Raw genomic sequence first — 24,797 nt, 5'->3', positions numbered from 1 at the left:
CGGCCACTCTCTCTCTTTTTTTTTTTTTTTTTTTTGAGACGGAGTTTCACTCTTGTTACCCAGGCTAGAGTGCAATGGCGCAACCTCGGCTCACTGCAACCTCGGCTCACCGCAACCTCCACCTCCTGGGTTCAAGCAATTCTCCTGCCTCAGCCTCCCAAGTAGCTGGGACTACAGGCGCGCACCACCATGCCCAGCTAATTTTTTTTGTATTTTTAGTTGAGACAAGGTTTCATCGTTTTGACCAGGATGGTCTCGATCTCTTGACCTCGTGATCCACCCGCCTCGGCCTCCCAAAGTGCTGGGATTACAGGCATGAGCCACCGCGCCTGGCCTCACTCTGTCTTTTTTAATTGCACATACATACCAACCATGATTCACTGCGGAAGGGGACCACACAAAGGCATGAATACCAGGCAGGGATAATTGGAGGTCATCTTGGAAGCTGCTACAGGAGAACAGGTAGCCAACAAGGAGCCTTATCTGGAGGGTGGTATCCTCTCAAGCCCTTCCTGCTCAGCTCATCGTTCCTCTCTGCCCCTATTGAGGGAGAAGTGAGGGGAAGACTGCAATGACCTTATGAAGGAAGCAGGACCAATACAGACGGTCATCTGCATTTTGCAGAAACCCAAGGGACAAAGCCTGACTCCTGTGTGCTCCCATAACAGGCTGCATGTGCAGCATCCACAGCCTTACCCATGCCTCCTAGGTTTTAGGCATTCGTAGGCCTGTCTCTGCCATTTGTATACGGCCCCTCGAACTCCACGTTCGCCTCTGCAGCACCTGGGCTAGGTACAGAAGAGCAACCACACCCTCTTCAGAGGGAGCCAAGCCGGATCTGCTTTCCTCCACAGCCGCTGCATCTGCCCCAGGGCACTACTGTGCCCAGTATGAGGAGGCAGGTTTTTTTTTTCTTTTTGAGACAGAGTCTAGTCTCGCTCTGTTGCCCAGACCGGAGTCCAATGGCGAGATCTCAGCTCACTGCAACCTCCGCCTCCTGGGTTCAAGCGATTCTCCTGCCCTAGCCTTCCAAGTAGCTGGGATTACAGATGCCCATCACCATGCCCAGCTAATTTGTGTATCTTTAGTAGAGACAGGGTTTCACCATGTTGGCCAAGCTGGTCTCGAACTCCTGACCTCAGGTGCTCTGCAAATGCTGGGATTACAGGTATGAGCCACCGTGCCCAGTCACGGAGGCACGTTTAAGAGCAGCCCACCCTGGCTGGAGGGCACGGTGGGGTCGTGTGGTCCTTTGGGGTGTGTGAGGAGGGGAGAGAGAGGCTCCTTGGCGCTGTTAAAGCACTTTGAAAGGGCAAGCGCTGCGTCCCCTGCTGTAGGGAACCATGCTGTGAGGACCATGAGGGTGGAATCCACCTGTGCCTAACACGGTGCCCAGGCAAGTCTCTGCAGAGGAAGGCTTTCTGCAAAGGTCCTCACCGTGCCACACTCCCACACCCAACACCATTCTGTTTCCAACCCAACCTTGGGTGGCATTTCCATTTCTGTGTCCCAGAATCCCTCCTGAGGCTTCTAGCTGGGCAACCCCTCTGTAGTTCGGGCTGGGGCTGCCTCCTTCTGACAGAACACTTAGAAGAAATTCTCACCTGAAAACCCCACCTGAGACGTGTGGAAGTGCCCTGCCCTGCAGGCCACCCCCGATTCTTCCCTGCTGAGGTGAAGTGCTGCCTCTCACCCTGGCGGGGCCACACCAGTCCTTCCTTCCCGTCCTAGCCGCACCGAAGAAACCAAAACCCACGCCGAAGTATCAGAAACGTGTATTCTTTTTCTTTTAATAGTAAACCTCTTTACAACAAATATAGTGAAAGAGTTTTCAAACAAAACTCATAAGAATCTCGAGGACTTTGTCTTTTCTTATTGTGTAGAATACTAAGAAAGCATCACCATACAGCACGAAAAGAAATATTGAAAACAAATCAACAGCCTCACACTTGGACTCGCCCTGCCCCAGGACCCAGGAAGAGCCCCAGGAGTGTGGGTGATTGTCAGGTGTGGGGGTGGGGCACCTCCATGGCCCGTCCTGCCCCTCTCCCTTCCTCTCTCTCTCACCCCCTCCCTCCCTCTGGGACTTGAATGGGGAAGAGGAGAGAATCCAGATTCTCCATTCCAGCCTCCCTCCCCCCATACAAATGCCATTCCTTCTACCAACCCGCTTTAAGGGGTGGGGAGAGGCAGCAGAGGGGGGAACACGGAGTTCCCAGGCTCCCTGTCTTTCCCCCCCCAAGAAAGCCTAAACTTACCCCTCACCCCACCCCAAGGGATTCCAAAGAGTCAGTTAAAAATATATAGATATAGATATTTCTAGATACACTTTTACATTTCTGTCTCTCCAAACAAATAAATAATCAGCAAGAGAAGGTGCATTACTTCCTTCCTGTCCAAGGTGGGGAGGGCTGGGAAGGGGTCAGGGGTCAGTCTCGCTGCACTGAGTGTGCTGTTGAGGGGGAGGATGGTGTGTTCCATTGAGGTGGTGGTGGTGGGGGGATCCTCTTACCCGCTGTCCCTGAAAGCTGTGGGAAACCTGGGGAGGGGAGGGCCATTAGATGACTCCAGTGGTTACTTTGGCAAATGCCCAGTTTTTCAAAGGGAGTGAGTGGGTGGAGGCGAATTTGGCTTAAGAGGAAGAAGACATTAAGTCCCCATCTGAGGTCTGGGTTCCCAGGGACCCAGTCATCTGGCCGCCCAGGAGCCCCTACCCCTAAAGAAACCTTCGGATACTGAACTGCAGAAATGTCACATATTCACAGACCACCCCGTCCCCAGGGACAGAGAAGAAAGGACATAGAAACATCCACACATGGTAATCAAAAGCCAGGTTTGCCTTTATGAGGCAGAGGGCAAAACTGGTGAATATTGCACCGTGAACTGCAGGGGCCCTCACCCCCACCCTGTGTTTAACGGTGGCCAAGCCCAGCCTAGAAAGGTGGGCAGACTAATGGTGGGAACAGCCGGAGAAGGGAAGGCCAGTCATTCATTTACTGAGCACCTATCATTCAACCATTCACCCATTCAGCATTTACTGAGCGCCTACTATGTGCCAGGCACTGGGCGAGGCTCTGGGGATGCATGCATGAACAAGATTACACCCTGGCTTCTGTCAAGGCCTGGATCGAGGTTTGCCAGTTCTTGAAACTCCCTCTAGAAGCCTGCAGGAGACGTGGGAAGGCTGGACGTGCTGTCCCCACCCTGTCAGCGGGTTGGGGTTGAGAGTGAGTAAGAACAGATCACTGCTCAGCTGAGGGAGAAGCTTCAGGGAGGAACAGGGACTTGAGTTTCACTCTGAAAGCAGGTATGGGGTTAGGGGAGGAGGGTACTCCAGGAACTGTGTGTCAAGTGTGGGCGACTAAGTGGACAACCGTGGGTGGAAGCAGAAGTCCCTGGAGGGAGAGGCCCTGGCAGAGGTAAGGCTGCAGGGAGAAGCACAGAGGGCCAACTGCCAATCCCCCCAACTGCAGTTCAATGCATCAGAGCTGAGGGTGCGCGCAAGGAAAGGAGCAGGGAAGACGGGAGTGGGGGTCAGAGAGCTGAAGCCAGGGGTGTGGAGCTGGAACAGCCAAACGTCCCTTTGTAAACACACACCAGCCACACACAGACACAGAGATACCCCAAGAGCTTCAGTCACATAGATTTGCACGCACACCCAGCCAGGCTCAGAGACACACAGAGGCACGCTCGTGCAGCCAGACACACACATAAATACAAAGGTACACCCATGCAACCAGACACACACACACACACACACACACACACACACACACACACACACATAAATACAAAGGTACACTCAGACACATAAATACCAGATGCCCTCATGAGCACAGATACATGTGTGCTCACAGGCCCCTCTGCTCTGGCTCCTTCCCTGCATCAAGTATGGAAATACTGCAAGAGGCTGGGCCATAGAGGTGGGCAAAGATGGTCGGCTAACAAAACTGGGCCTTGTCTAACTCTACTCTCCAACTGGAAGGAAACCCCAAGGGAGCACCGCACCCCTTGGGCAGAGGAGCTGGGCTTGTGTGAAGGAGTGGTGCAGTCTGCCTGCCCACGTCACCCCAGGCCAGGCCCCTTAGGGCGGGGGGCGGTCCTAGAGAGCAGGCTGGGGGCCTGCCCCCTCCAGTTTAATCAACGATCCTGCCTGAGGTCTCAGGACTCCGTGCTTCGGCTGCCCCCGGGCCCCTTGCCCACTGCCCCGCTGAGGAAGCAGCAGAGAGGGGCGGACTCAGAGGAGGGGAGGGGAGCAAGAACAACAGCAGAAGAATCTCGTCTGTACAGTACGGGCCGTTTGAGTCATTATTATTACAATATACTTTGACAAAAATAGAATCTCATTTCATATCAATACAACAACAACAACAAAAAACAGTTTCCTGGACTGTTACACCGCTAACATTTTCCAAAGGTCGCTATTTACAATTACAGTAGCCAAGAGGGAAGGTGGGATGCGGCCTGGAGGTGGCGGGACAAGGAGGTAGCGAGAGACAATGGGGGCACCAAGAGCAAGGAGGTGGGGTCAGGAGCAGAAGGAGCTAACAGGAGAAGCTAGGGAGAGGGCCCGAGGCGGAATGCGGGAGGTGGGCCCTCTACGGACCTCCCACCCCACAGACCATCCCAGTGTCCACTCCCCCAGGTAGTGTGCGTGCAAGGCCAAGGACATCCCCTCACCACACTTGCCCTGATGAGAGAGCTCTGGCCTGGATCACCCCAGGGAGGTCCAGGCCGACTCTCGCTCCGAGCCACCTCACTGAAGACCCTCTTCCCCATTCTCCCTGCACATTGTGGCCAGCCAGCTCTACAGGGCTGGCATCAACCGAGGGGCGGAGAGCTATTGCACTGTATATCTTAGAGAAAAGCTGGGGAAGGGAGGGGCCCGATTTGCCCCCTGCCTAGCCCTTCTGCCCTCCGCAGCCCTCTCCTCATGGCTCTTTCTCTCCAAATGTGCTTCCAGAGAGGCCCTCACCTCGAACCCGTCCCCAGCCTCAGATTCCCCAGGCTGCCTTCCCAGCCCAAAGCTCAGCCAGCACCCACACACCTTGGGGGTGCAGCACACACAAGAATCAGCACAGGTGTGGCACGTGTGTGCAGGGCATTTGGGGGCCAGGCTTCAGTATTCTGCTCCATGTGCCTATGGCCACATGAACCCAGAAACAGAGACCCTTTTCAGAACCTCTGCCTCACTTTCCCCTTGAGACACAAACCCACTCGTCAAGCCCACTTTGGGGTTTCAGTCTATAGCGTGGGTTTTTTTGTTGTTTGGTAGTTTTTTGGTTATTTCCCTCTATCTGGGGGATGGGGTGGGAGGGCTCCACATGCAGGGCTCGGCACCTGTCCTTTCCCAAAGGCCTATTGGGCCCCGCACCCCCTTCCTGCAGCATATGTGTACAACGTGCAAAGTGTCCCCCCTTCCCGCAAACAACAGAGCCCCCCAGCCAGTGAAAATGGTGGGGGGGACAGAAAGAGGGGATGAGAGCATCCCCCTCTCCAAAGCGAGAATCCAAATTAAAAAAAATATAATAATAATAATAATAATATAATAATAATTATACACAAATGTAACCGTCAACAGGACATGGAGCACAAGAAAGGAGGTGGGGGTCGAGCGGGAGGAGCCCGGGGCAGGGAAGGGCGGGCGGTGAGATTGTCAACTCTTCATCAGGGAGGCTGAGAGGAGGGGAGTGGGAACCGTCACTTTAATGTCTGTGAAGAGAGGAGATGGAGAAGGGGGTGTGAGGGGGTGGCCCAGGCTACGGGTGTGCACCCCCCACTCCCCTTTCCCCATAGGGCCAGGATTCTAGTGGCAGGGCCAGCTGTGGGGGAGGGGAAGTCATCGAGCAGAAGGACTGATGCTGGAAGGAGGGGGAAGACGGGCCTTTGGCAGGGGTGAAGGGGTGTTGGTGCTGCCCTAGAAGGACTGGCAAAGGGCTAGCCGGCCACAGGGCCTCTTGGGTGGGAAACAAAACAGGTTGGGGGCACGCGGGGCAGTCCCTGGGTGTAGCAGACACTGGCAGACAGGAGAGGTGATGCTACAGTACCCAGGTATCGAGCCGCATCCTCTTCACAGCTGAGCCCTCAGCCTCAGGCTCTGCGGCTGGGCGCAGCAGGCCCAGTGTGGGCCCGAAGTCCCCCCGTCCGTCATCCCGGTCCCCCGTCTCATAGGATCCCCCGGCTGGGCTGCTGAGACCATCGCCAGGCTCAGGGCGGGCAGCTGGGAACACAGCTGGAGGGGGAGGCGCAGGGCTGCGCTCACGGCTTGGGGACACCGGTTCTGACTTGATGCTGATGTGGGGGTGGGTGGTGACTGTGAGAGCAGCACCCACGTGGGGCAGGGGGCTGCCCGGGCTGGAGGCAAGCAGTGGAAATGGGGTACAAGCGATAGAAACAGAGGGGGTGAGTGACAGAACAAGTGACAGGAGGACACCAGACAGAAAGTGAGAGAGAACAGAGGACAGGAATAGGGGGGATGGGGTGTGGGGGAGAGGCAATTGGATGGAGAGAGATCAGAAGAGGGTTGAATGAAGGGAAGAGAAGGGAAATAAGAAATATTAGTTCTCTTTCCATCCCGTGTCATCTTCTGCAACCCAGGGCCCCCCAACCTCCCACCCTCTACCCTGGGGCTAGCTCACGGAAGGGGCTCAGGGTGAGCCTCCTTGGCATGTACAAGAGACCCCAGCGCTGTCACTATTGCCTAACAGACTGTGCAGTACACATCCTCACAGGATGTCCGCTAGAACCCTGCAGGGAACCCAGCTCCCCAGAGGCCCCTCCTCTTTCCGCTCCTCAATTCTCCCTTCCCACACATTCACATGGAGTCTCCCCAGGACTCACATGAGGTTGCTGAGAGATACAGGGACCAGGTGGGACTGTGGCTGAGGTGGCTGTTGCGGCTGCTGAGGCTGCTGTGGCTGTGGCTGCTGTGGCTGCGGTGGCTGCTGCTGTGGAGGCTGTGGCTGCTGCGGCTGCTGGGGCTGTTGTGGCTGCTGCCAGGCGGTGACATTGCCTAGTGAAAGCCCCCCAGGCGAACTGAAGGCTGGTAAGGAGGAGAGCTCTGCACTGGTCAACTGGTAATCTGCATGGAGGAAAAGTGAGGATGAACCTGGAGTCGGGGAGAGCACACAGGCTCCTATGAGGGAGCTGCCTCCAGGAGGACTGTGGAGATGAGGGGACAGGGAGTATGTAATGACAGATGTAAAGAATTCAAGAAGACCATAAAAATTCAGTGACGATGGCACTCAGAGTTGAAGAAACTTAAGTCATAATAACCATGAGGTGCTGTTTTTTTTTTTTTTTTTGAGACGGAGTTTCGCTCTTGTTACCTAGGCTGGAGTGCAATGGCGCAATCTCAGCTCACCGCAACCTCCGCCTCCTGGGTTCAAGCAATTCTCCTGCCTCAGCCTCCTGAGTAGCTGGGATTACAGGCACACGCCACCATGCCCAGCTAATTTTTTGTATTTTTAGTAGAGACGGGGTTTCACCATGTTGACCAGGATGGTCTCGATCTCTCGACCTCGTGATCCACCCGCCTCAGCCTCCCAAAGTGCTGGGATTACAGGCTTGAGCCATCATGCCCGGCTGAGGTGCTGTTTTTTAACAGGATGAAAAGATGTGGTTTTTGTTTTGTTTTGTTTTTTGAGATGGAGTCTCACTCTGTTGCCCAGGCTGGAGTGCAGTAGCATGATCTTGGCTCACTACCACCTCATCTCCCAGGTTCAAGTGAATCTCTTGCCTCAGCCTCTTGAGTAGCTGGGATGACAGGCATGCATCACCATGCCCAACTAATTTTTGTATTTTTAGTAGAGATAGGGTTTTGCTATGTTGGCCAGGCTGGTCTCGAATTCCTGACCTCAAGTGATCTGCCCCTCTCAGCCTCCCAAAGTGCTGAGATTACAGGTGTGAGCTACTGCATCCGACCAAAGGGTTTAAAAAATATCTGGGTGCGTGACTTGTGTCTGTAATCCCAGCACTTTGGGAGGTCAAGGTGGAAGGATCACTTGAGCCCAGAGTTTGAGACCCGTCTGGGCAACATAGGGAGACTCCATCTCAATAAATAACTTAAAAACTCACTAGGTGTGGGGTTGGGGTGGTGGCTCACGCCTGTAATCCAACCACTTTGGAGGCCAAGGTGGGCAGATCACCTGAGGTTGGGAGTTCAAGACCAGCCTGACCAACATGGTGAAACCCCATCTTAAAAAAAAAAAAAAGTTATTTTTAAATATATTTTTTAAAAAATACATTAAAAAAAAAAATCACTAGGTGTGGCAGCATGCATCTGTAGTCCCAGCTACTCAGAGGGCTTAGGCAGGAGACTTGCTTGAACCTGAGGGGGTTGAGGCTGCAGTGAGCTATGATCATGCCACTGCATTCTAGCCTGTGGGACCCTGTCTAAAAAAAAAAAAAAAAAATCACAAGTATCACTTTCACAGTAACAATTTTTTTTTTTTTTTTTAGAGACAGGGTTTCACCATGTTGGTTAGCCTGGTCTTGAACTCCCAACCTCAGGTGATCCACCTGTCTTGGCCTCCCAAAGTGTTGGGATTACAAGCATGAGCCACCATGCCCAGCCTTATAATAACAATTTTAAAAAGGAAAAAGATTGGGGAGGAGAAAGGAAAGCAGAGAAGGTCTACATCTAACTGTCATCTTTTCACCTGCCAAGTCTCCAATTGCCTTTTTTTTTTTTTTTTTTTTGGTTCAGTCTCTGTAGAGACTCAGAAACTGCCCATGCCAATTATATTTCAAGTCATCATGGTGAGTATTGGTAAAATTTTCAGTTAGCAACTATTATACCTTAGATAAGCCTCACTGGCTGTGATATCCCATTACCCAAAGCTCCAATTGCCTTTTTTACTTTTTTTTCATTTTGAGATGGAGTTTCACTCTTGTTGCCCAGGCTAGAGGTTCAATAGCATAATCTTGGCTCACTGCAACCTCTGCCTCCCAGGTTCAAGCAATTCTCATGCCTCAGCCTCCCGAGTAGCTAGTATTACAAGCATGCACCACCATGCCTGACTAATTTTTATTTTATTTTATTTTATTTATTTATTTATTTTTAATTTTTATTTTTTTAGTAGAGACAGGGTTTTTCCATGTTGGTTAGCTGGTCTCAAACTCCCGATCTCAGGTGATCCACCCACCTCGGCCTCCCAAAGTGCTGGGATTGTAATAGGTGTGAGCCACCACCCTCGGCCTTCCAATTGCCTTTCTAAGGTAGTGGGGAGCCCTGGTAAAAGCTTGGCAGATAGGGCTTCAGAGGCAAATCACTGCAACTACCATTCCACCTATGGCACAGTCCCCAAGCCTCCTTGACTGTCAATACCTAAAATTTATAGCAGCAGGGTTTGAGCTGCCGTGCCCAAACACGTAACACAGAGAACACAGGCTGGGTGCGGTGGCTCACGCCTGTAATCCCAACACTTTGGGAGGCTGAGGTGGGTGAAATCACGAGGCCAGGAGTTCGAGACCAGTCTGGCCAACATGGTGAAACCCCATCTCTACTAAAAATACAAAAAAATATTAGCCGGGCGTGGTGGCATGCACCTGTAGTCCCAGCTACTCAGGAGGCTGAGGGGGGAGAATTGCTTGAGGCTGCAGTGAGCCAAGATCGTACCACTGCACTCCAGCCTGGGCAACAGCGATGAAAAAAAAAAAAAAAAAAAAAAAAACACACAGAGGAACACAAGTTAGCCCCTGATGCCTCGTGCACATGGGGTAGAGGGGCTGCAAGGGCGCGCACAGCTGGGAGCACAGCTGGCCAAGGTTCTAGCAGGTCTCCCAATGACGGGGCGCTCATTAATTCATAAAATGTCTACCAGAAAGAACAAACTGACGTTTGCACTGTCACAAAATAAATAGGATCACGGAGTGTTTCACGATTTACACAGCACTGTTACGTTTCATGCTGTATCCTGTTTGGGACGGTTTAGAAGAATGTCCTCCCTAATTCAAGACCAGCTTGGCCAATACGGTGAAACCCCGTCTCTATTAAAAATACAAAAAATTAGCTGGGCATGGTGGCACACACCTGTAATCCCAGCTACTCGGGAGGCTGAGGCAGGAGAATCACTTGAACCTGGGAGGTGGAGGCTGCAGTGAGCAGAGATCGTACCACTGCACTCCAGCCTGGGCAACAGAGTGAGACTCTGTTTAAAAAAAAGAAAGAGGCCAGACGTGGTGGTTCACGCCTGTAATCCAAGCACTTTGGAGGCCAAGGTGGGCAGATCACCTTAGGTTGGGAGTTCAAGACCAGCCTGACATGGTGAAACCCCGACTTAAAAAATTAAAAAAATAAAAATAAATAAAAATTTTAAAAATTAAAAAAAGAAAGAAAGAAAATGTTCTCCCTGAGGCTGCATTGTGGTAGTGGGAGTGCTGTGATGGGAATGCATCCTTCAACCAACACAACACCTCACCACTATGCTATTACTCAGGGAGTCATTTGCTCTGGCACTCTGTTTTTATGCAGGGAAGATAGCATTCTCTCTGCAATACAGCAATAAGGTTAAAGGCGTGAGCGATGAGGTCAAACTTCCGGGCTACCTCCACTTAGGCTGTGTGACCTTGGGCAAGTTACTGACTTTGCCTATAAACTGGAGGTAATAATCCTACCTACAAAACAGCTGTTGTGAGGACTCAGCAAGTTCATACACAGAAAACACGTAGAACAGTATCTGGTTCACAGAAAAAGAATCCAAAGATTTACCTATTACTACTTTACAAATGAGGCAACTGCAGCCTCAGGTTTGAGGAACAGGCTCCAGGTCACAGAGAGCGGAGAAAGCCAGTGGCAGAGCTAAGACAGGAACCCAGGACTCCATTAACTTTAAATCATACTCTAGAGGAGTCTGTGCTTGGCTCTAGTATCCTCACGTGGGCCAGGACTTTTGAAATGCTTATATTAAAGCAAGCAAGGGCAGAAACGAGCCCTACAGTCAACTATTTCTTTCTTCTTCTTTTTTTTTTTTTTTTAAACACTCAAGACTTGCCATCCAGTAACAGAGTCAACTATTTCTAACACTTGTTTTATAAACTAGGAAGCCAGGCCCAGACAGTGCAGTGCCTTGCCTAAGGTCCCTCAGTGAGTGAGTGGTGGAGACTGACGCCCAGCCCTGCACTGTCCCACCAGATTCCAGCCCTATCTACTGGGAGGCTTGGCTCCCCAGGGCCAGGAGGAACATGGCCCCCAGGCCACCTGGCAGCCTACTGGTTTGCTCCCAGAGCCACCACAGCCAGGCCTATGCAGCCAGTGTCAACAAGGGGCCAGGCCCTTACACGAGGCATTACCATAGTCCGATTACCCCCAGCCGGAACTTGAACTGCAGCCAAGGACTGTAAACAGTGAACAACTAAACAGCAATGTGTTCACTGGGGTTTTGTTTATACACCTAGGGTCACCTGAAAACACCTGGTGTTTAAACTGAGATCTGCTTAGCTGCTCCTGTAGCAAAAGGAGAGGCAGCCTTTGCTCTCTGAAAGTTGGTAAGAAACCTCAGACACTTCCCAGCAGGACTCCACGGGCGGCCTAGGGGTGGAAACTGCTTTCATGCCAAAGTGACAGATGAGAATCTTGAAGTCTAACCTTCCTGAGTGCCTGTCCCAGGTTGGCTGACACCAACTAACTTTCCTCCTGCTTCACAAAGACTGTGGGCCCAAGAAGATGGCAGGAAAACAGAACCCCCGCCCCCGCCGCTGCCATAATAAACAGTGCCAGAAGAGTGGTCTCAAAAGTGGTCTGAGCTCCCTGTTCCTAGGCCACCCCACCCTTAGGGCTGGTTTTTCTGGTTGGACCCCAGAGCCCCAGTGGCAGAAATGGAAAAGCCTCATAGACCTGCTGTCTACCCACTCCTCTTAGAGATGGAGAGACGAGCCCACAGGGTGTGTCTTCTGAAGCAGCCATCTCTGAAGCTGCCAGGACATAGTAGCCTGGGGCTGGGCACACACATGGGTGCACATGCAAGGGAGAAGGGGTGCACAGACACCTGGGTGGTAACTACACGCAGACACACAAGCCGGAGTCTGGTTCCTCAACGCGAGGCAGTCCTTCCAGCTGTCTTGAGGGGCTTTGCTATGCAGAGGGCTGGGTTCTAGATTTTGACACGTGGGGAGGAGGTGGGATTTGGTGGGTATTTGCACTGGTGTCTAGTGCCTAGCATGGTTCAACTCTAGGAGGCCTGGGGAAGAGGGAGAGGTTTATGGGTCTTTTGGTCCAGACTAAACTCTTCATAGGAATTGGCCTGACAAAACCATTCACATGTGCGAGAACCAGGGGAAGGCAGAGGTCTCTATCTGGAAACGGCCCAGGCTCCCCAGCCACATGAATGCTCTGGGACAAGGGGACAAGGCGCTTCCTCCTTAGCAAGTCCTTCCGAACACAGTGGCTTAGAGTACAAGCAAGGATGGCTGAGTGTCACAGACTGTTTCTGGGCAGGTGTGAGTACATGACACAGGCCAGGATGGTCCTGGGGACTCAGGACAGCCCAGGCACTGGGTGTCCTATCTGAATTCTTGTATCCAGACGCCTTTCTCATGTCCTCAAGTGACTCTTTACCTTCAGATCCCACTCTCCAACCTTCCTCCCTCTTCCTTCTTCCTCGCTCCCTCATCATTCTACCACCATGCCAAAATTAGAGGAGAGACCCTCTTCCTCCCCCTCTGCCTTGCCCTGGAACCCCTATTTGGCTTTCCCAGGAAGCTGGCAAACTGACCCTGACTGTGCTTTCTCTCTGGCCTCCTCAGCCTCCCTGTCTTTTCTCTCCCTCATTCCTTCATTCTCTGCCAGGAAGCCTTTCTGAACTGACCACGCTCCCCTCACCATTCCCCAGACCTGGAGCCTAGCGACTGGTCATGCCGAAGCACCTGCTCACCTGCCCCTGGCCTGTCTTCTCCTCAGGCTGGAGGCTTCCTGAAGACAGGGGGGTCCCTCCTCCATTAGGTACTATTTTAAAAATAAACAATGCTGGCCAGGCCTGGTGGCTCACGCCTGTAATCCCAGCACTCTGGTGGATCACCTGAGCTCAGGAGTTTGAGAGCAGCCCAGACCACATGGCGAAACCCCGTCTCTACTAAAAATACGAAAATTAGCTGGGCATGGTGGCATGTGCCTGTAATCCCAGCTACTCAGGAGGCTGAGACAGGAGAATCACTTGAACCCAGGAGGCGGAGGTTACAGTGAGCCAAGGTCTCACCACTGCAATCTAACCTGGGTGACAGAGTGAGACTCTCAAAAAAAAAAAAAAAAAAAAAAGACAAAGAGAACCCTCACAATGCCTAGTTAAATTTGAATTTCAGATGAAACAAAGCATAATTTGTTAGCACAAGTATATCTTTGGTTCTGGGCACAGTTGGTAACACAGCACTTTGGGAGAGTGAGGCAGGAGGACTGCTTCAAACCGGGAATTTGAGGTTAGCCTGGACAACACAGAGAGACCCTGTCTGCACAAAAAAATTTAAAATAAAGCCACGTATGGGGGCATGTGCCTGTACTCCCAACTACTCAGGACGCTGAGGCAGGAGGATCACTGAAGTCCAGGAGTTCAAGGCTGTAGTGAGCTATGATGGCACCACTGCACTCCGGTCTGGGTGACAGAGTGAAACCCTATCTCAAAACAAAAAAACAAAACCCCCAAAATTAAAATATGTTATTGGAACATATATTAGCAGAAGAATGTCTTTGGGACATATTTGTACTAAAAAACGACTTGTTTTATCTGAAATTTAAATTTAAAGGCATTCTGCGCTTTGCTAAATCTGTTGACCATAATCAGGTGAGGGCTCCCCCAAATCAATGGCCCTCCTCAGATGAGTCCTGCCCAGGGGATATATAGCATTTCTGTCTGGTCACTTGCCAGCCCCAAGCCCAAGTGCACACACGCACATGTCACATGAACACTCACCTGTGTTGTAGGCAGTGGGCATGGAAGAGAAGGGGAGCCCCTGGCTGAGTAAACTCGGCGTTGCCACAGAAACCACTGGGGTGGTGAGCGAATGGGTAGACTGGGAGACCCCAAGGCGCTGGGCATTGTTCTGCAGGAGAAAACTGTCTGTCAGGAGGGGGCTGATGGGTGGGCAGCCTTATGCTGGCCCTCCATCCCAAGCCCAAGGTGGGGTCCCTGAATCCAAAAGCCAAGGTGGGGTGCCTTAGCATGGAGGCCCCCCAGACACACAAACACACGTTGGTGCATTCACAGAGACACTCAGATCCATGGAGAGAAACATGCACACACAGATTCACTGACACCAACACACGTGCAAAGATGAAGGCACGTGTGCCGGCCCTGTGGCCTCAGCCCCAACGTTCGCCCAGCCTCCCCGTGCAGGGTGAGGGAAGGGAGGCAACGTCCATCCCGCCCCTCAGGAGCCCACTCTCCATCCTTCACACTGCTGCACACGCCCCGGCAGAGGCGTGCTGGCATCTGCGAGGGGAATGTGGGGCCTGGCGTGGCGTGTGCCTGCGCGCATGCACACACGTGTGTGGGGCTGTCAGCTCCATCTGCCGCTGAGTCACTTGTTTATTCCAACTCCACGCTGGGGCCGAAACTGCCGCCGTGTTGGCCGCCAAAGCCTGCCTGCCTTTTCCAGCCTCTCTGGCCTCCCGTCAGGGAGTTGGGAGGGAGGAGCCCCCGCCCCACGCCTGGCTGGGGGTGAGTATGTAAGTGTGTGTGAGAGAGGAGGAAAACGGGCAGCTGTGCCTGCCTCTGAGTGCCCATGCCATGGGCTAAGTGCAGGAGGGAGCACGGGGACACGAGGGAGGTGGGAAGCCCCACCAAGAAGGACAAGTCCAGCCTGGGCCTGGGCTTTGGCTTCCCCTGAAACACCAACTTCACCATCCAGCTGGCCTCCCTCCTAAGGAGGATCCTGTCCTGGATCCCAAGAATGCAGTGTGAGCCTGAGTGGAGTCAGAGGACTAGGGGATCCAGTCCCCCATGCAGGGCCTAGTCTAGGCATCTGGGTGGGACCTCTGAGCCCTGGGGCTGGCCCCCTCCCCCTCCCACACGTACATACACACAGAAGGAGGTGTGTCTGAATGAATGTAACACCACATGCAGACATTCATGTACACACAGGCACACACACGCATGTCTGACTTCTCACCCCCGCCCCCTACACCTCTGAATCCCACTTGGCACTCAGCACGGCTCCTGGCAACTAAGCAAAGAAACAGCAACAGTCCATGAACAGGCGAGAGGCCAAGGACACACATGTACTTCATGCTGGGGGACTACAGAGCCATACCCAGAATTCAAAGCCACAGCAAACAGCTCATAGCCTCACTTACCAGATCTAAATGGTCCTCAGTCTGAGAGCAGAAATAAAACCAAGGGGATTTTCAGTCTCTGGCCTCTGCCCCACCCCACCTCTGTCCCCACAGCTGTTCCATCCACCTCTCTGCGTTAAGAGTAGGACGGCTCGACCCAGCCTACAAAGGCAGAGCTCTTCACTGTCCTGACTGATTTCCAGAGCTGCTCCATCCCAATCTCCACCCAGTTAGGAAATGCTCACCATCTAATCTCCATCCCTCCTGCTGAAGTGACAAATCCTTTCTATGATCCTTCCCATCACAGAACCTTCTCTCTCACCTCCTGTCCCTTGTTACTGCCTTAGGCTGGTACTTCTTGTGTTGCAACCTCTTAAAAGGCCCTCTGGGAAGAGCGAGCTCATAAAAAGCCATGCTTCCATGATCCCTCTTGGGAAGTCCTAACTGCCGGCTAGCCTTCATCTCTCCGGCTAGAGGTCTGCTCTTTCCCCTGTCCCTACTCTTCCATTCCCCAGCCCCCGCCCTTGGCCCAGACACCCACTTACCAAGTGATGCATTAACCCCTTTCCTGCCTGGGAAGTGATGACTCGCAGGTCGGGCTTGCGGCTGGGGGCTCCAAGCTGGGTGCTGTGGGTGGGCGGGGGCGGAGACTTGGCAGGGATGACCTTGTTTAGGCTGTTGCCATTGGCCACAGGGAGGAGGCCAGGGGAAGCCCGGGCACTGACGTAGCCATTCCCTGGAGAAGTGACAACATGAGGGTAAAAGGAAAAACATGGGCCTGCCCTTCAGCCCTGTCAACTTCCCCACACCAATACTCCTGTCACCCGGAACCTCTCAAGGCCATGCTTAAGGCTTTGAGTGGGGACTGGGCTATCGGATGTTCCCCAAATACTTCATGTCTTTGGAATAATGGGAGGCGAGTACCCCTTACTCCTGAATCTTTAGGTTCGTTCCCCTAACTCCGAGCTACATGCGATGGGGCTTGGTGATGGGACTCTGAGGTCAGTGGGAAGAACTGAAAAGCAACCATTGCCTCTAGGCTCTGCGATGACCAAGCCTCTCCCTGTCCTCTCTGTTCTTTGGTCTCCACAGGCAGGAAGTCTAGCATTTTCAGATCCCACAGTCTGCCCCAGACAGGACCCACCATGACCCGGGTGTGGAAGAGGTGGCAGCCTGGAATCTGGGCCTTAGTGAGAAGCCTGGTCACCATGACAAATCAACAACCGCTCGGACTGCTCCGTGCGCTGTGAGCAGTGACGATGTGATTTGGATCAACATGTGACAAGCTGCCCACGGCTTGGAGGAAACAAGCCATTCACTGTTGGTGATGGTATTATTGGCACTGGGAGACAGGTGACAGAGCCGCCGCCATAATTAGCCTGGTAATCACAAATGTAATAACTATCTTTTATATCTGCTCCACACTCTACAATCCACACAGGCCTTTCACACATGTATTATCTTATTTAATCCACACATTAACTCTGCAAGACAGACAGGACATTAGCCCTGTTCACAGAAGAAGAAACTAGAGCCTTCTTGGGAGAAGCGTAATGACTTGCCCAGGGCCACACAGCTGGCTGGAGGCCAAGCAAGGGCTCTCAGCCACTTTCCATATGCTGGACTTTTGTATCACTGCTCCCTTAAGGTCTACAAGCATTTCTCTGGCCCTCTCCTTGAAGAAGGAGACATATTCACTGCTCCTTTAATTTCCTGACTCTAGAATTTAATTTAATTTCCTGACTATATAATCTCCAAATGGGGATTATATTACCCCCAAATGGGGCTGGGGGATGCTGAGGTCCTAGGATGTGAGGGGGACTGCAGTCAGAAATGCCTCCTTGCTCTGTCCCCTAAGAGCACGCTGTTGCCCTGGAAGTGTGTGCCAGCCTCCATCCCAATTCCCGGATCACTCTGGGAATGGCAGGAATGTCAGGGTGACGTCAATCGTGACATTCGAAGTCACAGTCACCCAGCCGGACAACAGCATAGGGCAAGAGGGGCTGTTGCTGCCAGGGATGGTGGGGGGGTGGGGGTGGGGGCAGCCTTTCTTCTGTGGCTTTTTTTTTGAGATGGAGTTTCACTCTTGTTGCCCAGGCTGGAGTGTAACAGTGTGATCTCAGCTCACTGTATAACCTCCACCTCCCGGGTACAAGCTATTCTCCTGCCTCAGCCTCCCAAGTAGCTAGGATGCGCACCACGCCTCGCTAATTTTGTATTTTTAGTAGAGACAGGGTTTCTCCATGTTGGTCAGGCTGGTCTCAAACTCCCGATCTTAGGTGATCCACCTGCCTCGGCCTCCCAAAGTGCTGGGATTACAGGCATGAGCCACCATGCCCAGCTGCTTCTGTGGCTTATGTATGTGTGCTCACATGTGCACATCTAACATCTGGATACTTCTGTAAGAGGGAGAATTCACGTGTGTGTGTGTGTGAGTGCTGTGTGAGTGTCTATGTGAGTCTGTCCCTATTGTTTGTCTAGGCAATGCCTGGCATTCTCATCCTTCAGATCCCAACCAGATACTCGCACTCAACTGTAAAAAACTTGGGTCTTCCCCTCCAACTAGAAATGCTGGCCCATTTTCTCATGGTTTACTCAGAATTCTCTGAGCCTCCATCTCTGCTGATCATCCACACCAATCATTGCTACAGAAAACAAAATCCAGGGGCTTCAAAACTTCTGACTCCTCCTCCAGTTCTGGCCCTGGGATCTTCCTCTCATCTAGGTTCCTTCCTGGTCCTTGGACCCCCTGCGGCCACTGAGCAGGTACCCTTTCCCACCTCCAGGTAGAAGGATGGCTGCACTCACCAACAGGGCTGGGGCAGGCTCCGTTAGCACTGTTCAGGTCACCCCCCAGCATGGCCCCTGGAGGAAAAACACAACCAGGATGAGCTGACAGCACTCCCCCTTTGAGAGTGAGTCTTGGGGACTGAACATGAAGAGGGGTCCCCAGGAGGAAGAAGAGTCATATTTCCTTCCCTCAGGAGCCACACAAACGGGGGGATGCTGTGGTAGGTGGAGAGAGATACTCGCCACTGAAAATGGAACCCCAAAGACCCCATCACATCTCATTTCCACCTCACCTGCCCACCTGCCAGCCCACTCACCTGCACTAGCTGGCCGCTGGGGCAGGCCAGGAGACACACTGTTCCTCTGTAGTGCTGGCTGCTGGGGTGACAGGAGCCGCGGGTCTGTGAGGGATGACGTCACCAGGGAAGGGGTGACCAGGGAGCCGCTGGGATTGCTGAACTGCAGTGAGCTCTGATTAGACACGGGCACCGTGACAGGCATGGCAAAGTTGGGGGCCGGGACAGCTGACTAGACAGAAAGATGGAGGGGCAGGATCAGGCCAGGTTGACCCCTTCCATGGAGCCTACTTTTACTGGGAGGGCAGGCAAGGGTTCTTCTCACTTCTGGGCTACACATCCTGGGGCCAGCAGCTCAAGCTCCCTGCCCTGTGCCCTTGTAGAGTCCTGCCTGCCACTCCCACCAAGGAAGAACTTTGAGGGGAAGCTTTGGGTCCTTTTCTGGCCCAGAGAATGAGAACAGGGCTCTGCTCACTGCAGACAGGACCAGGGACACCCCCTAGTGGGGGTGGGTTAGTCCTCAGCCAGGCAGGACACACGGGGAGCAGGTTAGAAGTCCTGAGAACAGACCCAAATTCACACACACACACACAGCTGTTAAAGGCTTGCGCCATGGGTCGGGACATCACTTCACTTGCAGTCTCTCACCCATCCGGCCAGCTGCAGACAGAGCTCACCCCCACCTCCCTGCCTTCCCCTTCAGCAGTTCTGCTTTCCCTACACAAGGCTGAGTGTCTGCTTGGGCTATCAGAGCAGGCCCAGGCAGGCCTCTCCCCCAAAAACCCACTGGACAAAGAGCACACTCCACTTTCCTGTCCTCTAAGGATCTCATGTCATCTACACTCTTCTTGCTGGAGAGGGGGACGCTCCAGGCCTCTCCAACTTATGCTCCATTCCAGTCGAGTCTCAGCAAGGGATGCAGGTTTATCATGACCAAGGTGAGAGGTTCCTTAGTGGTCACTGGGAACCCGAGCATGGCTCAGAGCGGAGCACCCATCGGGGCAGCCGAGAGCCGGGGCGCGAAGCCACACCATGCACCACAGGGAGGCTCTGCTCCATGCGACTACTCACGGCCAGTCTATAACTCTGCATCATTTTATCAAACTCCTCGTCTATCTTTTTATATTTCTCTTCCGTCTGGGGGGTCAGGGCAAACACCTCGTCCACCTCAGGGCTCTCACATTCCCTGTGCTTCTTGTGCAGCGCCTGGGGGGAAGGGGCCGGAAGGGGGGGCCGACAGAGACAGAGTGAGTGGGGCTCACCCCATAGCGCCGGAAGAGCCCGTCGAGCTCCTCGCTGGCGCGCCGGTACTTGTCCTCCAGCAGGGGGCTCTGTTCCAGCGAGTCCTCCCCGTCGGGCTCCGGGCTGTCGCAGCCGTTGAAGCCCTTCTTCCTCAGGGTCTGTAACCGCACCGCTGACATCAGCTGGGTGAGAGTCCTTCCAGCCCCTCCCTAAGGGCCCCCTACTCTTCCCCGCCCTCCTTCCTCGGGGTTCTCAGCATCTCCCGGGTCCCTCCCTCAATGTCACCTGCCCCTCCCCACGGACAGTGCCTCCTGGGGCACTGTGGGAAGATGGGCTTGGGAGCCATCAGAACGTGGAGAACAAGGCTGGAAGGTGGGCCTAACCTGGGGGTGCCCTTGGCAGGGAGACATGTACTTCCAAAGGGACAGGCAGGGAGAGGGTTTCCAGGGGATGGGCTAAGGGGCTGGTGCCCTGGGCCAGTCCCTGCCTGACTGCCCTGCGGTGAACCCTGGTCAAAAGGCACTGAGTTCTCCAGGGGGAGGAAGGTAGGGGGCTCTGCTTAGGAGAAGAGGAGGGAGAGACAGACAGAGATGGAGACAGCACGTGGAATGGGACGTGGAAAAAGGAAAGGGGGTGAACACGGACCGAGTCCCTGCTGTGACCACCCCATGCTCTGGGGGAGGCACAGCTGGGGGGTCCGCAGTACACCCCAAAGCTGCCCTCTTCATGCTCAAAATATCTCTACAGATACTCGCTTTGTCTTTAAAATGAATGCAAATTTTACCTTCTAGTCTACAGTAAATCTTTCTCTAACATAAAAATAAGGGACTTGCCGGGCGCGGTGGCTCAAGCCTGTAATCCCAGCACTTTGGGAGGCCGAGGCGGGTGGATCACGAGGTCAAGAGATCGAGACCATCCTGGTCAACATGGTGAAACCCCGTCTCTACTAAAAATACAAAAATTAGCTGGGCATGGTGGCGCGTGCCTGTAATCCCAGCTACTCAGGAGGCTGAGGCAGGAGAATTGCCTGAACCCAGGAGGCGGAGGTTGCGGTGAGCCGAGATCGCGCCATTGCACCCCAGCCTGGGTAACAAGAGTGAAACTCCGTCTCAAAAAAAAAAAAAAAAGGGACTTTGCTACAAATCTGAGTAGGCCTGTGGCTTCCCGGGCACCCTCTTCACCAGCACAAGTTGTGTACCCCCAAGGGGCACACACCTCGGTGTGAGAAGCAGGGACATTCAATTCACACAGCACCCTTCAAGGCCAGCCTTGGCCCCGTCTTGTGGAGGTGGGCACCAAGGTGCGGGAAGGCCTAAGCACCTGCCCAAGGCCATTTGGCCAGTAAAGGTCAGAGCTGAATTCCAAGGCCTATGTCCTTCAACAGTTCACAGTGTTGGCTCTCTTTGAAACAGAAAATAGAACCGCTGGGCCCACAAACAGACAGAGACAGCAGGAGAGATGGAAACAAAGAGGGAGATTTACAAAAGGAAGAGGCAGGTGCAGGGGCGCACCAAAAGATGGCGAAGGGGCCAAAGACAAAGCCAGGATGCAAGAAGGCAGGGCAGGGATGTTCCATCACACTGGACGACAGAAAACGGACTCTCGGAGAGGGCAGGATGGGTGTGGGCTGGCAGCCTGGCACTGGCCTGTTCACCTGAACTGCCCTTCCTTCCTCCTCAGGCCCTGGGTGTGTGTGACAGAAGGAGGGTTTGTATGCATCTGCACACAGGTGAGGGGCTACAGGGGCACGTATACTGGTGTGTGTGCACGGGCAGGTCTGTGTGTATACACAGCACGTCCATGTGGATGCAGGCAGGGGCGTCCCGGTGCCTGTGTGTGTGGCCCACCTCGATGATGTCCGCGTTGGTGCGGCTCTCATGCGGCTCGTTGTACTCCGTGTACTTGAGCAGCACCTTGTCCATGTCGGTGCTGGCGTACTGGAACAGCTTGTTGGAGTGGTTGAAGATGATGAGTGCGATCTCGCAGTCACACAGTACGCTCAGCTCATACGCCTTCTTCATCAGGCCGAACTTCCGCTTGGTGAAAGTCACCTGCAGAGAAGGACGAGTGGGCAGCCAGGTCTGGCTCCGTCAAGGCCTGATTGGGAGTCCCAGCCTACAGATGGCAGGACATAGCCTCTGCCCTCAGGAGCCCCCATTCTCAGGGTGACACAGCCCCTAGTCTCAGGAGTCCCTGGTTTGGGGAAGGACCAGGCTAGTGCTTGTAGGCCAACAAACAGTGGAGATACAGCCCAGAGCCCACTCACTGAAGGGGCAGGATTCAGGTGGACAAACTCCACGCCTCTATGCTGGAGGCTACGAAGAGGTCAGTGGAGAAGAGGGAAAGCTTTCCTGTTGGGAAAGGGGGAGTGCCTTTGTGTGACCTAAGGCTTGCATACAGCTCCAGGACGAGAACACAGGCTCATCTGGCTGCAGCAGCAGATGAGCCTTGGAGTCCCGGGACACAGAGTTGCAAGAGCTGCAAAGAAGTTGGGATTCCTCTTCTCCTCATCTCCCTTCCCCTTCTGTAATAGCTGATGGAGTTTCCCCCTCTTCCACAAGCCCTCTTGGCATGCCTGGAAGGAGCCAAGGCGAGGCCCGAGCCCTGCCCTCACCCGCTTCGTGTGGCTCTAGGACTTCCCTACCTGTCGGTTCCGCTCATCGGTGATTCGCTGGATCTGAATCTTTTTCCTCCCCATCTTCTCCGGGGGTCCTCAGTGCTACGGAGGGGAGGGGCTTGCTGGGTGGTGGGTCTCGGCACACCTTACACTGTGCTCATGAACGGTCTGGGAACAGTGCTCAGTTCATGGTCTGCAGGATATCGTCTGCACAGCCTCCTGGAAGGGGAGGGTCATGAGAGGACGCTGAGCCCCAACCCCCAGACCTGCTCCTTGGGCACACAGGCCAGGCTCACAGCACCCCTGTGAGAGGCTAGCAGCATCTGAGCTCCACCCTCAAAATGAGGCAATGCTGTCTGCCTGAGGCAGTGGTATGCCACAGCCAGGCACAAGCTAGAGCTCACACCAAGACCCAGGCTCTTTCCCCTTGGTCACTGCTGTCCTCAGGCTCTAGGTCAGAGTAAGTGACCTCCTGGCTTCCATGGGTCTGGAGTTTAGGGAATATCCCATGGCCCACTCTTCTCTCTAGAACCTGTCTGTAGTACAGACACCGGGGTGCTCCAGCTGCTCCTCTGGCCTGGAACGATGGTTCCCATTCTGGAGCTTGGAGTGGAGACGATGCTGAGAGAACATCTGCCCAGTGAGTGAACAACAGGCATGGTGCACCTGGTGCCAGGATGGGTGTCTCTGGTGCCCCTGGCTCAAGAACATGTCAGAGCAGGTCTAGAACAGTGAACCTCATACTAGCTCATGGGACTCTGGGGCCTGGAGTCCTGCAGTGTGGCTCGGGGTCATGGCACCCACATCTCCCTTCAACTAGAGTTCCTCCACACCAATCTGTTCTACTCAGCGAACTGAAGCCTAAGGTTTATTTTTATTTTTTAAAACTTTTTTTCCGTGGGGCGCATGGGGCCATGGAGGGACCCGCGTGTGCCCCTATTTTTATTTTTATAAGCGTAGTCAAGTGCAGTAGTGAGAACAAAGGAAAGTCGAACAGAGAGTTCGATCTGTAACTGACTGTGAGTAATCAATTGAGCTAACTTGCTACCTTCAGACACACCCAGCCTAAGATTTTTGTTTGAGAAAAGAGTTGTGCGCTCAAAACAATGAAATCATTCCTCTAGACCAGGAGATGGAAATTTTGGGGCCAGACAGTAAATATTTCAGGCTTTGCAGACCATACAGTCTCTGTTGTAACTACTCAACTCTGTCATTGTACCATGAAAGCAACAGACATAAACGAATGAGCATGAGTATGGCTGTGATCCAATACAACTACATTTGCAAAAATGGGCACGGGGCAGATTTGGTTCACGGGCCATAGTTTGCTGATTCCTGCTCTAGAGGTATGGGCCACATCTAGAACCCAAGCTCAGTCTAAGAGTAGTGCTTCCCAATCTTGTACATCTTGAAGCACAGAGAAAATACAGGGCCAAATGACATACACTGGGGAGGCCACTGGCAGCCAGGCGGATGGAGGCAGCAGGCAGAGAACTTGCTATCTCAGTACACCTGTAACCCCCTCACAGCCCACTGGTTGAACAGCTCCATGCTAAAAAGCCAGGATGAGAAACAGCCCCTGCACTGCACAACTCCAGGAGGTACCAGAGGATGAGAGGAGGCTCAGGGATGGCAGCACAGCCTGAGCCAGCAAAGGTGCATGCTCTCCAGTGTGGGCAGTGCCTACACAGGCTGGGTGGGTCCTCGAGGACTGGAAGGGCCCAGGATGGGATGGAGGCACGGAATGACTTCAGGGCCCCTCCAGCTATGATTCCTTGCGTCGAAAGTGGAGTTTTCTTTTTTTCTAAAAAAAATTTTTTTTTCTTTTAAAAGATGGGGTTTCACCATGATGGCCAGGCTGGTCTTGAACTCCTGACCTCAGGTGATCCACCCACCTCAGCCTCCCAAAGTGTTCCGATTACATGTGTGAGCCACCGCGCCCGGCCCAGAAGTGGAGCTTTCTGTAAGATGCTGGAGAGGACAGTGAACTGCGGCCTGTGCTTTCTAACCTCACTCTTTTTGGGTCCTGGGAGAAGCCTGGACCAGAAAAGGCAAGCCCTCCCCTCCAGAGCTCCCCTTCCATAGAGCCCCATGCTCAGAGACTCTACTGCAGAGTCTAGGGATGCAGACCCCCAGCCACTATTCTGATCCCCTGCACCCCACCACCCACTACCTGGGTAGAAGTGTTTGATGACGGAGAACAACTTCTACCTCTACCCAGCAGCTCCCACTGCCAATGGCTGCTGAGTTTCCCTGGAGTCTTTCCAGCCCCACTCAACATGGCCCCTATGGTACCACAGTAGATGCTAAAGTTCAGCCTTGGTCTCTTGGTCATGAGGGAAGGGGGAGAGGGAAGATAAGGAATCTAGAAATTTGGGAGGAGCTGGGAATACCGGCCCCATTACCAAGACTGCTCCCTAGCTTAGCTGGAGAGTTTCTGCTTTGCCTGGATATCTACAGAAAACAACCAGATGCATTGCTCTTCAAATGACTCCTTACCTTTTTTATTTATTTTTGGTTGTTTTGTTTTGTTTTGTTTTAAGATAGGGTCTTGCTCTGTTGCCCAGGCTGGAGTGCACAATCACAGCTC

The 24,797-nt window shown here is 53.3% G+C and overlaps 1 protein-coding gene and 1 non-coding gene across 5 annotated transcripts in view; both read right to left on the bottom strand.

Annotated features, from left to right (window-relative positions):
* Positions 1-1,763: 1,763 nt before the first annotated feature.
* MEF2D (myocyte enhancer factor 2D) overlaps positions 1,764-24,797 on the bottom strand; it is a 38,273-nt gene continuing 15,239 nt past the window's right edge. The window contains exons 2-12 of one of the 4 annotated variants that reach the window (XM_010348462.3): positions 22,235-22,426; positions 21,438-21,641; positions 19,420-19,554; positions 18,370-18,580; positions 18,071-18,127; positions 15,808-15,998; positions 15,284-15,304; positions 13,902-14,031; positions 6,841-7,081; positions 6,048-6,354; positions 1,764-5,712 (exon numbers count right to left, since the gene is read on the bottom strand). In XM_010348462.3, the coding sequence (XP_010346764.1) occupies positions 5,701-5,712; positions 6,048-6,354; positions 6,841-7,081; positions 13,902-14,031; positions 15,284-15,304; positions 15,808-15,998; positions 18,071-18,127; positions 18,370-18,580; positions 19,420-19,554; positions 21,438-21,641; positions 22,235-22,288 (1,563 nt within the window). In that variant the 5' untranslated portion in view covers positions 22,289-22,426 and the 3' untranslated portion in view covers positions 1,764-5,700. Of the gene's footprint in view, positions 5,713-6,047; positions 6,355-6,840; positions 7,082-13,901; positions 14,032-15,283; positions 15,305-15,807; positions 15,999-18,070; positions 18,128-18,369; positions 18,581-19,419; positions 19,555-19,610; positions 19,749-21,437; positions 21,642-22,234; positions 22,427-24,797 lie in introns of all 4 variants that reach the window. The other 3 variants (XM_003937840.4, XM_010348464.3, XM_010348463.3) reach the window with 3 other exon arrangements.
* Positions 8,708-8,843, bottom strand: LOC120360308 (U4 spliceosomal RNA). The gene has a single exon (XR_005576861.1). It is a non-coding gene; the product is annotated as a U4 spliceosomal RNA (small nuclear RNA).

Source organism: Saimiri boliviensis, chromosome 19, assembly GCF_048565385.1.
Source record: "Saimiri boliviensis isolate mSaiBol1 chromosome 19, mSaiBol1.pri, whole genome shotgun sequence".
Classification (NCBI taxonomy): Eukaryota; Metazoa; Chordata; class Mammalia; order Primates; family Cebidae; genus Saimiri; species Saimiri boliviensis.
The sequence above is the reverse complement of the archived record's forward strand: the minus strand, read 5'-3'. Positions and strand labels throughout refer to the sequence as shown.